The sequence below is a fragment of the Alosa alosa genome, chromosome 9 (assembly GCF_017589495.1).
Source record: "Alosa alosa isolate M-15738 ecotype Scorff River chromosome 9, AALO_Geno_1.1, whole genome shotgun sequence".
Classification (NCBI taxonomy): domain Eukaryota; kingdom Metazoa; phylum Chordata; class Actinopteri; order Clupeiformes; family Clupeidae; genus Alosa; species Alosa alosa.
Genome location: NC_063197.1, coordinates 19,283,154 through 19,297,860, shown reverse-complemented (window position 1 = coordinate 19,297,860; position 14,707 = coordinate 19,283,154). Strand labels below are relative to the sequence as shown.

General features: G+C 41.4%; 1 protein-coding gene across 1 annotated transcript; it reads right to left on the bottom strand.

Annotated features, from left to right (window-relative positions):
• Positions 1-8,361: 8,361 nt before the first annotated feature.
• Positions 8,362-14,463, bottom strand: slc34a2b (solute carrier family 34 member 2b). Its single transcript, XM_048253744.1, has 13 exons — positions 14,379-14,463; positions 13,682-13,739; positions 13,446-13,583; positions 13,225-13,353; positions 12,881-13,024; positions 12,637-12,748; positions 12,256-12,451; positions 11,769-11,864; positions 11,319-11,439; positions 10,172-10,339; positions 9,714-9,830; positions 9,422-9,546; positions 8,362-9,166 (listed from the first exon to the last, which is right to left on the bottom strand). Exons 2-13 carry the CDS (start codon positions 13,734-13,736, stop codon positions 8,633-8,635), a joined length of 1,935 nt encoding a protein of 644 aa, XP_048109701.1. The 5' UTR covers positions 13,737-13,739; positions 14,379-14,463; the 3' UTR covers positions 8,362-8,632.
• Between the last annotated feature and the right edge of the window lie 244 nt (positions 14,464-14,707).

Here is a 14,707-nt window from a genome sequence, read left to right as displayed (position 1 = left end):
AGAAATTCACATTTCAAGCAGCAGTGATTTGAAAGAGGCTCAATACAAGCAGCAGGAAGCATGGAGAGACATGGTTGTGTGGACAGCTGATTTTAGAATCCACGATTTTAAAATTCAACCATTCTAATTATGACCGCCGCGCAGCGAAGCGGCGGTCATATAGGTTTAGTCAGATTTTTTTTTTTTTTTTTTTTTTTTTTTTTCGCATGCCCAAATTTCCGTCAATGATTCCGGGACACTGAAAGACCGGGGTACACAAAACTTGGTGGACATGTAACCCCACATGGATAGCATGGAACCATCGTTTTTTCGTTTTGATCTGTAGCCCCCGCTGAATTGGACCCCCGAAGGAGGGTAGGGCAGACACAGTTTTCTGTGAATATCTCGAAAGCCGTAGGGTTTAGGAGGACCATTTTTTTTTGTATGTTGATCTCAAGGGGCCATGTCAACCCATTCCATAACCACTCATTTCATGTATAGCGCCACCTAGTTAAACACAAAAAAGTAAAATGAGGTGGTGTAATTGAAGGTATCTGTGACCTAACATAGTCAAAACTGCACGAAATTGGAAGTGTAGGATCATTATGACACCCTCTGTATGCACGCCAAGTTTTGTGGAATTCCGTTCATGGGGGGCCACACAATAAATTAATTTATGTTACTATACACCAACTGGCCCGTGGGTGGCGGAGACAGTTTTCTGTGAATATCTCAAGAACCGTAGGGCCTAGGAGGTCCACCTTTTTTGTATGTTGGTCTTAAGGGGCATGTCAACCCATCCCATTACCACTTATTTCATGTATAGCGCCACCTAGTTAAAAAAATTAAAAGCAAAAAATTAGGTGTTTTCATCTCAATATCTCTGGCTGACAAGGTCAAAACTGCACGAAATTAAAAGTGTAGGATCATTATGACACCCTCTGGATGCATGCCAAGTTTTGTGTACTTTCGTTCATGGGGGGCCTTACAATAAAATAATTTATGTGTACATTTAGTGACGTACACCAACAACAAGGATTCCCGGGACACTGAAAGACCGGGGTACACAAAACTTGGTGAGCATGTACCCCCACATGGATAGCATGGAACCGTCATTTTTCGTTTTCATCTGCAGCCCCCCCGAAAGGAGGGTAGGGCAGACACAGTTATCTGTGAATCTTTTATGGTATGTTGGTCTCAAGGGCCCACATCAACCTGGCTCATAATCACTCATTTGTGATTTGCCCCTGGTAAAAATGAAAATCAGTAGGATTAAAAAGAAAGCCAAAATAAATATTCATCATCATCATCATGGCTGCATTTTCAGTATTGGCGAGAAGTAGTCGTTTGTCCACTAGATGGCGATCGTTGCAGTGAGGCGTAATTTTGTTGGAAGTTAAAAGTGGGTTGGAAAAACAATGGACGCTTCATACAAGGACTGTAATTTACCGCAGCAAACATCTAATAAGGATAGGACGATGTTCACATGAAGTGTAATTCCCATTTCTTCTTGAAGCGAAATAAATCTGAGGATGTTTATCGGACATGCTTGGTTTTACTGCAGGTGCGTTAATCTTGTAATATCAATAAGGACCTAGGTAATGTTACCGTTAGCGTTGGTTGAGTGATGGAGGCATTTGATTTATTGCATTTGTAGAAAACTATAAATGCGGTTATACCAAGCAAATGTATAGCAGCACTGTTTGTATCTTTCGACTGTCATTTATTGCACGTGCTACAAAATCATTCTGTGCAATGGAAGATTTACCAACGTTACACCGGTCTGATACAGTTTTGCCTATACATGCGTGAGACTGAGACGCCTGTTTATTTTGTTTTTGCGTGCAGGGTGTGAGAGGGGAATCGATGTGCTTTGATTACAGCTTGGTAGTTGTAGTCTGTGAAATTAAAAAGCACGTGTGTGTGAAGTATCCAAACAATGACACCTTCATTTCATTATGGCTGCTTTAGCAAAACACCTTAAGCTACTGTGTAGTGGGTCCCATTTAGAAGTGGCTACTTCATTCGCGCTTTCCTTGACTCATGGAGCTGCTTGAATGTTATTACAACTTTTCGCCCACGATATGACAGTTTAAGTCCGCTTGATACTGTAAGGCGAAGCCATTGGTTTCAAAGGAGATTTTATTTGTGTTAAGCCAGCATAGCCTATTGACAATTTATGTTGTCAATAGGCCTACCTTATAATCCTACCTGTAGCTTAGGAAGCTAACAACTTTCTATTAGGATCTAGTTTGTTAGTTACCGTTTTGTCATAACTCCCTGATGCATTTTTGCATTTAGAATAGCCAGAGCGTGTATATCTCAATCGGAAAATTAAACAATATCGGGTGCCTATGGACTAGGCTGATCTGCCCGCTATTTATTTTTTGATTTCTTAAAAGATTGAGCTTGGTCTGATGAAAGCCAGACTAGCCATGGACCTCAGTTAAACAATGCAAGGGAACATGAATCAGCCTATATTTGCACTAACAATAACGGACAAAAGCTCTTCAACTTTGGCCCGTTAAAATGTGTATGAACAGTCTAGCGGCGCGATTTCATCAAGGCCCATTTGGACATGTCAGTTATTTGCACCACTGGTTAGATGTAAAACAGCATTTCGTTTCAGACTAGGCTACTGTTACTTAATTTGTGCATTAACAATAACGTTTCAGACTACTGTTACTTAATTTGTGCATTGACAATAAAGCATTACATGAACTAAAGATGACTAAAATCATCATTCATCAACATTCACAAAAAATCCATCCATCCAAAAATGACCTTTGTTTTTGATAGCTGTTGAAAACGGCATGGAACTGACAGAGATGTTTTTGTTTATAAATACATAATAAATAAATAAATAAATAACATTATGCTGATCCCTTTTGCTTTTCCCAAATACAATGTAGCCTACAGGTGTAAGTGACCTTTCATCAATCCAGTTGCAATGGATGAACTGTGATGAACTGCCCTACTTGTGATTGTTTAGAGATTTTAAAGGTTTTATAACAATTCTACATCTTCTTTGGCTATTCTACAATCTATTCACCTTTTCAGCACCAGTAGGGTACTTTCTGTGCAGCCGCACACACACACTCAGGCATGCCAAACAAGCATACACAAAAGTTTCAAGAGTGGGGGATGGAGTAAAATATGGAGACAAATTGAAGTGTGATTTATTTTCGCGGAACGGATGTACAGGACTGAGCGGCGGTCATATTTTGTACCGCTATGCGGTACATCTAGTTCTAGAATTCATCCATTCTGGTTTCACAAACAGGAAGACACCCTTATCAAGAAAGACACCCTTATCAAGAAACAAGACAAGGTCTACTGGTATTGCAACAAGCTTTTGGTGAGCTGTCCTCTGCATTGTACGAGATGTAATAGAAACAACAGGATCCTGTGTGCTTACTGTATAAGAGAACTCACAGGCTGTCACACAGGAGAGGGGAATGCACAGCCAATTTCATGGCCTCATTCAAACAGATACAACAAGACCAGGAATATACTGCACATTCTTTCGCTTACAGAAAGATTTCACTACCCAGCTCAAATAGTGTGAGAGATGCTTTGAAAAGAAACAGTTGCTGGAAACGATGAGGATTGGCATTTGGCCCAAGGCACAACAAATGACTCACATCTTGTGTCTGAGGCGATTTCACAGAACAAGCTCGACTGTAATTTCAACCTTTGTCGATGTGACAAAAACATTGATAGCTGTAATTTACTAAAGTCTGGCCCGATGGGTCAAAACAGCTGTGATTGCTGTTTATCTCATGGACTCGACAATGCACACGGCAATTCCACCTGCCCAAGATTCGGAGTAAATGTCCCCTCAATTGACCAGACCTTGGCTTCTTGTTGTGATTCCTCTGCCCGCATATTAACCCTTATCCTGAGTTTAGAAAACAACAATTAAACCAAAGCAATATTATGATGTATTGATGATAAGAGACAACCGAAGTATTTTAAAGTCAAATTCAAATGTCTCTGGGCAAGGTAGGACATTTAGTAAGAAATTATGTAACTGTATTAGCCAAGTAAACGTGGTTTGGTCTGACACTGCATGGTCAATGGACACTGTCCAGCAATGACCCCCACTGTGAAGAGCAAATCAGATAAGAGTACAAATGACAGCAATATAGGCATAATTTTAGTAATAGATGGTGATGGTCAGGCAGATTGCTACCGTTTCAAGGAGTCCCTGTGTTCCAATAGGTAAACCATTAGGAGTGATGGCCTCTATCAGCCACATGTGAGTAATAAAGGCTAATTGAGCAGGCCTTGGCGAGCTGGTCTGCTGCTGATCACCATGTGGGTGTGTTTCTCTGTGTGTGTGTGTATGTGTGCAATGCATCCAAAGTCTTCTTCCATCTAACCTGGCGGAAGTTGCCCCCCTGATATCTGTTGCTTTGCAGTTGTTGCAGGAAAGTGTCATTTAAGCGTGGGTGGAACATCAGTAGTACAGTAGGCACTGTCTGAGTCCTTATCATCCATGCCAAACAATTTAGCAATGTTTCAGAACAGCTTGTTAGGAAGAGTTTGGGAAACGTGTAACATGACAGGAGATATTGGTAAAGTTTGGACTTAGTCACCACTTTGCACCACTTTCCAGAAAAGCCACAATAGAACAAAGTCTGTACCTTTTGCTGGTAAAGTGGACGGCCCAATTTATTTTTGCAATCTGACTTTTTTTTTATCTGTAAGACTATGCACACTCAGAGTCATTCTGCATTGTCATTCAGTCTGTGAAATGCAGAAGCGTAAGCCATAGATGTTAGTTTCAGGGTTTGGGTAAAGTGCTGTGTTTGGTTAGAGCCAATATTTGTCTGAACGATTGCTTTATATTTACATAATAAGACAATGTTTGATAAATTAACTTTATTTTAAAGTCCTTTTAAAATTCTCAAATCGCTACTCAGAACAAAATATGGGAATGCTATAAATACAATGAATGATATTAAGATTTGGAAAAACGTTTTAAAATGTAAAGGTAATCAGTGTAAAAATGAAATGTTGCTGTCTAGTCCCTGTCTGCTTCATAAAGTCTCACTTAAACTCCGATTATGGTCTTGTTCACAATTCTTGATAAGTTTCCTGTCAATTTCTCGTAAGCTTAAAGGAACAGTTAGATAAGATGATAGATACTCTTCTCGTCTGTGCGTTTTGTAACTCAATCTGACACACTCACCATTAGCCCAGCTTAGCATAGTTCATTGAGGTGGTTGGAACCAACTACTGTAGCTATTTACATATTGTGATTTGTATAGTTGTAGTTGTAACATGTACAAATACCAATGCAAAATGAGACAGCGTTTTTCTAAGCATATACATACTTGGAACTATATTCTTATTCAGGTGAAGCACTGCTACTCGACATTTGCAGAAGTAACAATGGGGATTTTCAGGTGCTGCATGCTTTGGCTGAATGAGAATACAAGAATAAAGATGACGCGCAATGGTATACATACCGAGTATTTTATGAAATAATAACATTAACAAAGATGACATTATCTAAGGTAAAAGAAGCGTGATAATGCTTTGTGACACTTCAAACTGTAGAGGCTAATACTGTAATATCATAATGCTTTATTATTACAGTTATAAGTATGTGTAAATAGGTCTACTACTAATGAAAATAATGATGAGGCTTTGTGAATGGTTTATAACCCTTTATCCCAATAAGCTTTATCCCTGACAAGACATTAAGACAAGACCGGAAATCAGTTGCCTATGTTCTGTCTACACTGGACCATAAATTAAATGTACTGGCTTTGAGTGAGACAAATACTAATGTGCTGTACAAGATCTAACTGCAGATGATAAAATGTGGAGGTTTCAAAGTTTAATTGATGCCTTACCTATCCTAATGAGCTTCACAAGTCTTTATGTGTCTTATCACTTAATGATTTAATGATTGAGATGACCTTCATGTTCGAATCATTAATCTTCAAATCATTAGAACTGTTATGCAATGTTAGCAGTAAGAGAAAGGCAGAATCCAAATGTCCAAGAAATCCAAGGTCATTGTACCTTCAGCTTAAAAGATGTTCAGTTCAGTTCTGTTCATGTTCAGTTCCAATCAAGGTTACTGAATTGCGTCCAATGTTCAATTGTAGTTCTGGTCCTACATATGATAGGCGCAGCATTGTTGTATGTATGGAATTGATTTAAAGGCTCCATGACATTGTGTTTGTGTAATAATTCTCAGGTTTGAATTCTCTTCAAACAGGTTATGTTGTTTGAAATCAGCCATATCAATCCGATGCCATATCAATCAGAGCAAAGGCCATTTTCCTGTGGTGCCTTTGTGTGTGTGTGTGTGTGTGTGTGTGTGTGTGTGTGTGTGTGTGTGTGTGTGTGTGTGTGTGTGTGTGTGAGAGAGAGAGAGAGAGAGAGACAGAGAGAGAATATGAGAGGGTGACCTGTAAGTTTCCTATCAGCTTTAAACCATCCGTGTCACAAAATTAAACTGCAACATTGACAAGCCACTGACAAGCCATTGACAAGTTCTGCCATATTTTTATGAGGTGGGAAAGTAATGGCAGAGATGTGAAAACTCCAGCTAATGAGGGGCCATTAAGCACTAACTTTTATCTACCTCACCTACGCTTCTACCTCCAGAGCCTAGATGTTCCGTTCAGCCCTTGTTCATTATTTCTTAAACATATGCAAACATGGTTTAATGAGGCGTCTGTAAGTGTGGTGCGTCTTCGCTAATTTTCTGTGAGTGTATCTTGTCACAGTTGGTAGTACCCCATGAGACCTCCAGGAGCTCACTTAACTATGTAGCTAACAGCATGAGGGCTTTCCCTCAGAAATAAAATCTGCACTACTGAGGTGGAGAAACATTTGAGATGAATGTAATCCTGGCTCATTCTCTGAATGGTGTTACTGCTACGCTCAGTTGGACTATAACTGCTGCTGTACTGAAGATTTAGCCACGGGAAGTTGAATAGCTCACCGTGTGATGTGTACATGTTTTCACCCATGAAAAACACGGAGGAGTGTATCATTGAAATATTTGTGTGGTTCTTGGTTCATGGATTCCCATGGATAATGAATCTGATGTGAATTTTTATATATATATATATATATATATATATATATATAATTATAATTATATATATATATATAATTCACATCAGATTCATTATATATATATGCATACAAATAACACATTGAATATGCTGTGCTTTTACTGAACCAATGCATCTGATCTGCACAAATAGCAAGTTTTGCAAACTCACAGTCAGTGATTACAGTGTTACTGCGCATGCCTCTGGTTCATGGGAGTCACAGCCTAGCCTTGTGTAATAGACGTCAGCATTCAGCATAATATGCATCTGCTACTGACTACATCACAGAGTCATTGAAATTCAGAATTATCTCGAGGGAGGGTGAATAGGGGAACCAGTCATTACAGCAATTCTTTTCTGTTCAAAGATAAACACGTACAGTAGGACACACACACACACACACAGGGAGGATTCAGAAAGGGTGTCACTTTTGTGTGCTAATGGCAAAAGAGTGAGTCTTTGTCTCAGCATCACTGACACACATTCAAAGTCTATATCAGATGTCACTGTATGTCATTGTTAAAGCAATGTAAGGGCAATGATCACACTAACGTGAAAAGTTTCAGACTTCCAATTTTTTTATTTGCAGCAATCACCGGTCATAGGTCATAAACAAAAAAATACAGCTCTATTTACATTTGAGTTTTTTTTATTCCTATGAAGTCTAAGACCCTGATGAATATCTTCAGCCACACATACACATTTGCAAACGTCAAAACTTACAAAAATGGAAAAGATTACAAAAAATACACACTATTATTTAACACATTTTAAGCACAGCAGATTTGTTACTTCATCCATATGCAAATTCAAACATCTTCATATGGTTAGACTTAAAATATTAGTACAATCGAAAACGTGATTTTTACAAAATATAAAATACTAATATTATCAAGCCTAAGTGATGATTGAAGTATACATATGACAATCCAAAATAAACTTATTCATCTTTAAGTACCAAGATGAGGAAAAAGTATATTTTCCTATAGAAATGGATATGTTACAATAATAAATAGAATCAATACCTCTTTGATGTGCCTTCCTAGCCTGGCGAGCCAGACCCACATTAAAATGTAGGGTCTGGGCACTCACCGTTCGCAGTGCTCAGTCCGAGGGGCGGGATAATCAGTTGTCTTTCAAATTCCCTCTGCACGCAATAGGATGCAATAGAATATTTGTTTTCAAGTAGCAGGGAATTCAAGCCAAACCGTTGCAACTCGATCATCAATCATTATGTTAAGCCCACCAAACGACTCAATACACGATTTCAATGTCCTGATTAAGTTTCGATTTATGGAGCTCACAAGCCAACGGAGAGTTGCTAGACTAGCCCTGGCTGCCGCTAGGGGCGCGTCTAGATTTCTAGGCTAGTGCCTTCCAAGAAGGAATATCCCTGTTCTCCAATCTCCTGTATATTTTCACCCATTTTACATAGTGGGATCAGTCCAATCAAAGAGAGGGATGTGTGTGTGTGTGTGTGTGTGTGTGTGTGTATGAGAGAAAGAGACAGAGAGAGAGAAAGAGAGTGAGAGAGAGCAGCATGAAAGACACACAAAGACACAAAGCAGTTATAATTGTGTCTGAGTGGGCGCTTCGTCTGTGGTGAGCGCTGGGTTGTCGTACATCTCCAGACTCTTGCCGTCCTTCTGGCTGGCCTTCTCCTCGTCCTCACCTTCCCCTCTGCGGCAGCACTTGCAGCAGCAGCAGCAGCGCGCCCCACAGAAGGCCATGGCTGACGTGACCACGTGGTCCCACGGTGCCAGCGAGTGCAGCGGCCGCGGCAGGAAGTCCCAGCTGCGCAGCACCCCCGGCAGGTATTGCGGCCGGCGCCTCTGCAGGACGTTGATGACCACCACACACACGACCAGCACGATGATAGGAACACCCACACCGACCAGCACCTGCCAGCCGGCGATGGAGAGCCCAAGCACGGTGAGCGGCATGACCAGGAAGCACAATACCAGGTAGACGGCGGCGAACCAGCGGTACTTGGCTGTGTGGTCCCCTAGGCCCTTGGCCAGGCGGATGGGCACGCGCATGAAGGGGATCGGGTACCACAGGAGGATCCCGAAAATGTTGAAGAAAAAGTGACACAAGGATATCTGTGGAGAAGAAAAAAAACGCAGGACGGTGTTTTATGCAAGTTAAAAAAACAAAACCATATATTAACTGCCCCTGTGTATTAACCTCATAGCTGAAGAAATTGAGCAAAATCAATGTGTAAACCTCTGCTAATAGTTGGGAAATTACAGTATTCAGGAACACATACAAACACACAGAACTTTCTGTCTATCTGAAAACAGCACGGGATTGTTGAACGGTGTGTCTTAAAACTCCGATGGTCTACTGTTACCCACCTGCAACGCATTTGCCAGCGTCTCCCCTGGGCTGGCCAAGGCTGCAAGAATGGCCGTCGTTGTTGTTCCTATGTTCGAACCCAGAGTGAGCGGATAAGCCCTCTCAATGCTTATGACACCAATACCTGTGGTCAAGAACAGAGCAACCCCTGATATGAGTGAGTGTTTCTGGCCTCTTTTATGCTTTTACAAATATTGGAAGCTTTGGATAAGATTGGTAAGTCTGTGACTGGGCTACGTTGAGAGATAACAGGCAGTGGCCACATAGAGCAGTGCCCGGCGAGACACGTACCCACAAGTGGAGTGATGGCTGACGTGAAGACAGAACTGCTCTGTACGATGAACGTCATTCCAGCTCCAACAAACATGGCGATGTAGCCAGTTACCCACCCGAATGGGTAAGGGAAATCTGCACACAAACACAGAGATAGAAAATGTTATTATCTTTTATGTTTTTTTACATGGCCCTTGTTCAGAAAAATAAATGTGCTTCAATTAGTAATAGCATTGTTCATAATATGTGGCATTATGTGCCTGTGCTTTATGTCACACATTAAGACTAAAGCACCTCCAGTGACCGCCAAAGCTACAGGGTCAATTTACCTGTGCAGCTCATCAGATAACCGAACCAAGTGGCCTGAACCGACAATCAGACTGGGTGTGTGTTTGTGCGCGAGTGTATGTGTGTGTGTGTGTGTGTGTGTGTGTGTGCATGCGCTCTCTGTCTGTAACGTGTGGGACTCCACTCACCTGTGTTGAGCACCTTCTTGATGACCACGGCCACCTGTCCCTTGAGCATGGAGTTGAGCAGCTTGACGATGAGGATGAGGCATGTGCAGAGGATGGCGAGCGAGAGCCCCAGCAGGATCAGCCCCACAGCCAGGTCAGGCAGGTTGGCATTTGCAAAGATGTGCTTGCCTGTGGCGGACCCCGTGATAACAAGGTTACTACTACTCATCACTCCCAACAGTGGACTCATTACGGACAGTCAGCTCAGAGTCAGCACAGATACTTATCAGTGAGAAGCTTATAGAGTCAGTATGAATTAACTGTCACTGTTTGGAGCACTAACAGAATTAATCTACAAATAAGCCTGATATGTTCTAGCAGGATTCTAAAACAAAATCAATACTACGATCAGAATTTTTCGTGAGTGTTTGGCTTATGATACACATCATAAAGTACATAGCATTCAAATGGATCCTGCATACATGTTCTTGCATAGACAGAGAAGAATCTTATATGGTGCTGAGCAAAATGCTCATTCCCAAGGCCAACAAGTGCTAGAATTGATGAACACAGTCAATGACCGCCACCCCCAAAAAAAAAAAAAAAAAAACTCAGGTATTTGAACAACAGATCTTACATACTGATAAACCTGTTTTGCTCCCCTTTTATTGGCTAGTTCAGGCTAAGGACCACAAGATCCCTTTTTTGATTGGCCCTTTCTTCTTGTCTGGCTCAGTTGAACCCCGGCTCTCTGACTGAGCAGGAAGAAAGGCCCCATTGAGTGGGTAGAGAGGGTAGTGGGGCGAGGAAGTATGCTGAGTCACTATGAAGACTGAATTGAAGTCATTGTCCTGATATCGTAGTGCTAAGGTGCCAGCAAGTAAAGATATGGGGTGTAAGCATGTAAGAGACAGAAGGAGGAAAGAGAGAGGGAGTGTGTGTGTCTATGTCCACTTGTGTAAACTGTGTAAACTAAGAGTCAACCCCCTGAACCCCCTGTGTTTGTGTGTGTGTGTGTATGTGTGTGTGTGTGTGTGTGTGTGTGTGTGTGTGTGTGTGTGTGTCTGTATGTGCTGCTGATAAGAGAAGGATATTCTCTCAAGTCTTTTGGCAGTGCACATGTATGTAACATCCAATCAAGAGACAGATAAATGCTTCTTCTACTTACATCTCGCCAGGTTTATCGTCTCTGACACATTCTTCTGCGTCCATGTCAGGTTGCCTTCTGTCCAGCACAAGGCGCCCACAGTGCAGTTCTCTGGTCCAGGAACAGTCACGTTTTGAAGAGTCTAAAGGTCACAACAGTCAAGAAAGAAGAGTCTAAGGGACACATGACAAGAAAGAACACTCACAAAAGAATACAAAGGAAGGCTAAATAAGTCTGGGAAATAGTATATTAATCTATAACCGGACGGTGATAAGAACTCCCATGTTGGCTGAATGCCCCATTGACATAGATTAGCAAAGTGAGCTCAACCTGAGCCTCTACTTTAACTAAAAGACAGTTAAATATTAACTGCAGAGTGAAGAATTAGTTTGGCTGAGAAAAAGTTCATACAAGGTTGTGTGCAAAAGAATCATTTGTGTAGGTTCAGATGTTAGTGTGTATATTCCTTACTATCACGGTCTCTGTTTTGCACCAGATCTTGATCAAACTCTTGTTCCTTGCAGCAGGGTCCCCAGTGGCAATGCCACTGATAACAGACTTGTCCAACTAAAAGAGTCAAAGTGAGAGGAAGCTTTTATGTGCAAACAAACCCATTAACACTATCTATCAGCTTCACCAATCACTCAACCACATACATTCCATACAGTATCTGTGTGTTATCGCAGATATATCACGCCGTTGCACATATATTTATTTTGCCGGTCACAAAAGGCACTTCCTTGATGCGTTGCTATCTGTCTTAGGACTGTGTCATTTACACAAGAAAAATACTGAAATACTTAGAAAGCTACAGGTGAAGCTATAGGCTATAGAGCATATTTTAGTTGCAAAACTTCTCTTTTAAGTACATAATAAAGAATAGTGCTAATAATTATATATAATATATAATATTTATATAATAAAACATATATTTATGCTGATAAAAACATTGACTGACCTCAATGATATTTTTTGTCAGGGGCTCTGTAATAACTTTGAGAATATCGGGAGCATCCTGGCCAGTTTGAAGGTTGAAAGAGATGATGATAAGGTCAGTGAGTTTGTAGAGGACGCCTGTGGCCACCTCTAGAGGAAGCAGCACAAGCACAGACAGCCAGTTGAAGAAATCGTGAACCGTAGCTCCACCGAAAGCCCTGCAGGTTTGAATAACACAGTGAGTGGCAGTGTACTTCTCTAGGATAGGTTTTCCCAGGATAATTGATGGGTAGATGCTGAGCTGAACACATGTTCACAGACAGGGGAATGAATTGCCATCAATATGGTAATATGCTCAGAGGCACCTTTAGAGACCCTTTTGAGGGAGATGACCTTTACTTACCTGCGGAACTCATTGCGGTCCCCGGCCTGCATCATGGCCACAATAGTGTTTGTGACGGATGTGCCAATGTTGGCTCCCATGATGATTGGCACAGCAGACCTAACCTCTAACACTATAACAGAGAGACACCGTAATTTACATTACACCTTGGCAAGTGTGTGTGTGTAAGAGAGTGAGGGAGAGAGAGAGAGAAAGAGAGAGGAAAAATCCAAAAAGTGTGTGCATGTTGACCATGTGCACTTACATCCTGAGGAGACCATGCTGACCACAATGGAGGAGGATGTGCTGGAGCTCTGCACAAGAACCGTCACTAAAACCCCAATCACCAGACCGGCTACAGGGTTGGACAGGACTACATTGTCCTGAAAGATGTCTCCAGCTGCCTTCCCTACAGAGGACATGCAATGTTGGTAAGACTTTACATTAAATCATTTAAGCATTTAAATTATTTAAGACATCAAATCATTTCAAATAAATTACTTTTACAATATTGTGGACTTTGGGATGAGACCCATGGTAAGAATTATTTCAATTCCTCATTAAACATAGGTAGTCTACAATGACAATTAAATAAAGAACGCTAAGTACCTCCAACCAGTTGAAACGCGGAACTGAGAACGTCCAGAGAGCAAACAAACATGTAGAGAAATCCCAGCAATAAACACAACTTCCCAATTCCTGTCACAATCCGGATCACTTTCCCCTTGGTATCCAAATCTGTAAGGTGTACATGACATAGCGTCATCAAGGCGTTCAATAACAACAATATTCTCACATCAACAAGGAAGCATCATTCTTTCGTAGCACACCTGACCACTTCACGCCTGTTTCTTGGAGCGCAGGAAGGTCCCAAGGGTCGACGGCCGATTCCTGCGCCACATCGTCCACCAGAGCAGCCGTGGAATAGGCAGGTAACACCACCCCATCCTTAGACTTGCCAGTCGCGTCTATTGTTTCAAAATGATATCAAATGTACAAAGAATTACCCATTTGGATTCGATTGCACTGTTTGAGGTGTACAGAGTCGATTTCACGGTCGACATACCATGGTCTAGGTGAGTTTCAGAAGTCCCATTCCCAAGCTCAGGCCGAGGAGCCATTCTCTGTGGAAATAAACAAGTCAAATCACACACCAATTACATAAAACAAGCGTAAGCAATATGACATATATGTTTTCCGCCTGCCAGTCTGGATAGCAACTTCGAAATGTATCAACATACTTTCATGTTTAACATGCAATCTTGTTACGCATTCCTAACATCACACTACAAATAAGGTTGTTTCCTCATTAAGTAGGCCTACACTATATCATCTTCCTACGCAGAAAATATCACGATCTGATGCTATGTCACGGGAAATCACCACAATTTTGCAATACAGTCTCTAAATAACTTTTGAGAGAGAGAGTGCAATTCATCATGATGTTAGCTTTTTCATTGTCATGGACTACAGCCTACCACACATACAGGTTTATGATAGAGCGAGATGCAGCCTAAGGCAACTTTTGAGGACTTTTAAGGCACCAGTGAGGACATCAGAAACCAATGCAATATGCAAGGAAAAACAATAAACCGTAGGCACATAGGTGCCAATACACCCCACTCTGTTAAAATTCTGCTATCATCTTAGTGCATCGTCCTTTTCATGAAAAAAGGCAATTGATCCTTGATTGATCTTTTTCCGAAATATTTGGATGGTAAACACTAGCGATGATAAGCTAAAAAGAGGCACCCCTCTCTCACCTCTTAAACTCTTGTACCGCGTTGCGATATTCCTGACTTGTCTCGGGCGAGAGAATCCACCTGGGCTACCTGCAGCTGCCTCCACAGGTGTCCAGCTTTTATACACCCGCCACAGGACTACCCCCGCGCTTTCCTGCTCAAAGTCCGGTGGCGAACTGAGGTGCTGCCAATGACCTCATGAAGATCCTTGTTGCATCTAGTCTACTACTTAACAGCTACCTACATGCATTTTAAGTAATTTCGCATTGCGTGTTTCTTGCCCGGTGAATAAACTTAAAACATGAACTGTTATCGGTTTCAGTTACCTATGCTAATATTTTAAATAAAAC

What these genes read in the sequence shown, in the direction of transcription:
- slc34a2b (XM_048253744.1), bottom strand. Translation starts at nt 13,736, where the DNA reads ATGGCTCCTCGGCCTGAGCTTGGGAATGGGACTTCTGAAACTCACCTA. An exon ending in AACAGGCGTGAAGTGGTCAG is followed by an intron (nt 13,354 to 13,445) that starts GTGTGCTACGAA and finishes TACACCTTACAG; the next exon opens with ATTTGGATACCAAGGGGAAA. An exon ending in CGCTGGCAAATGCGTTGCAG is followed by an intron (nt 9,167 to 9,421) that starts GTGGGTAACAGT and finishes TCTTCTCCACAG; the next exon opens with ATATCCTTGTGTCACTTTTT.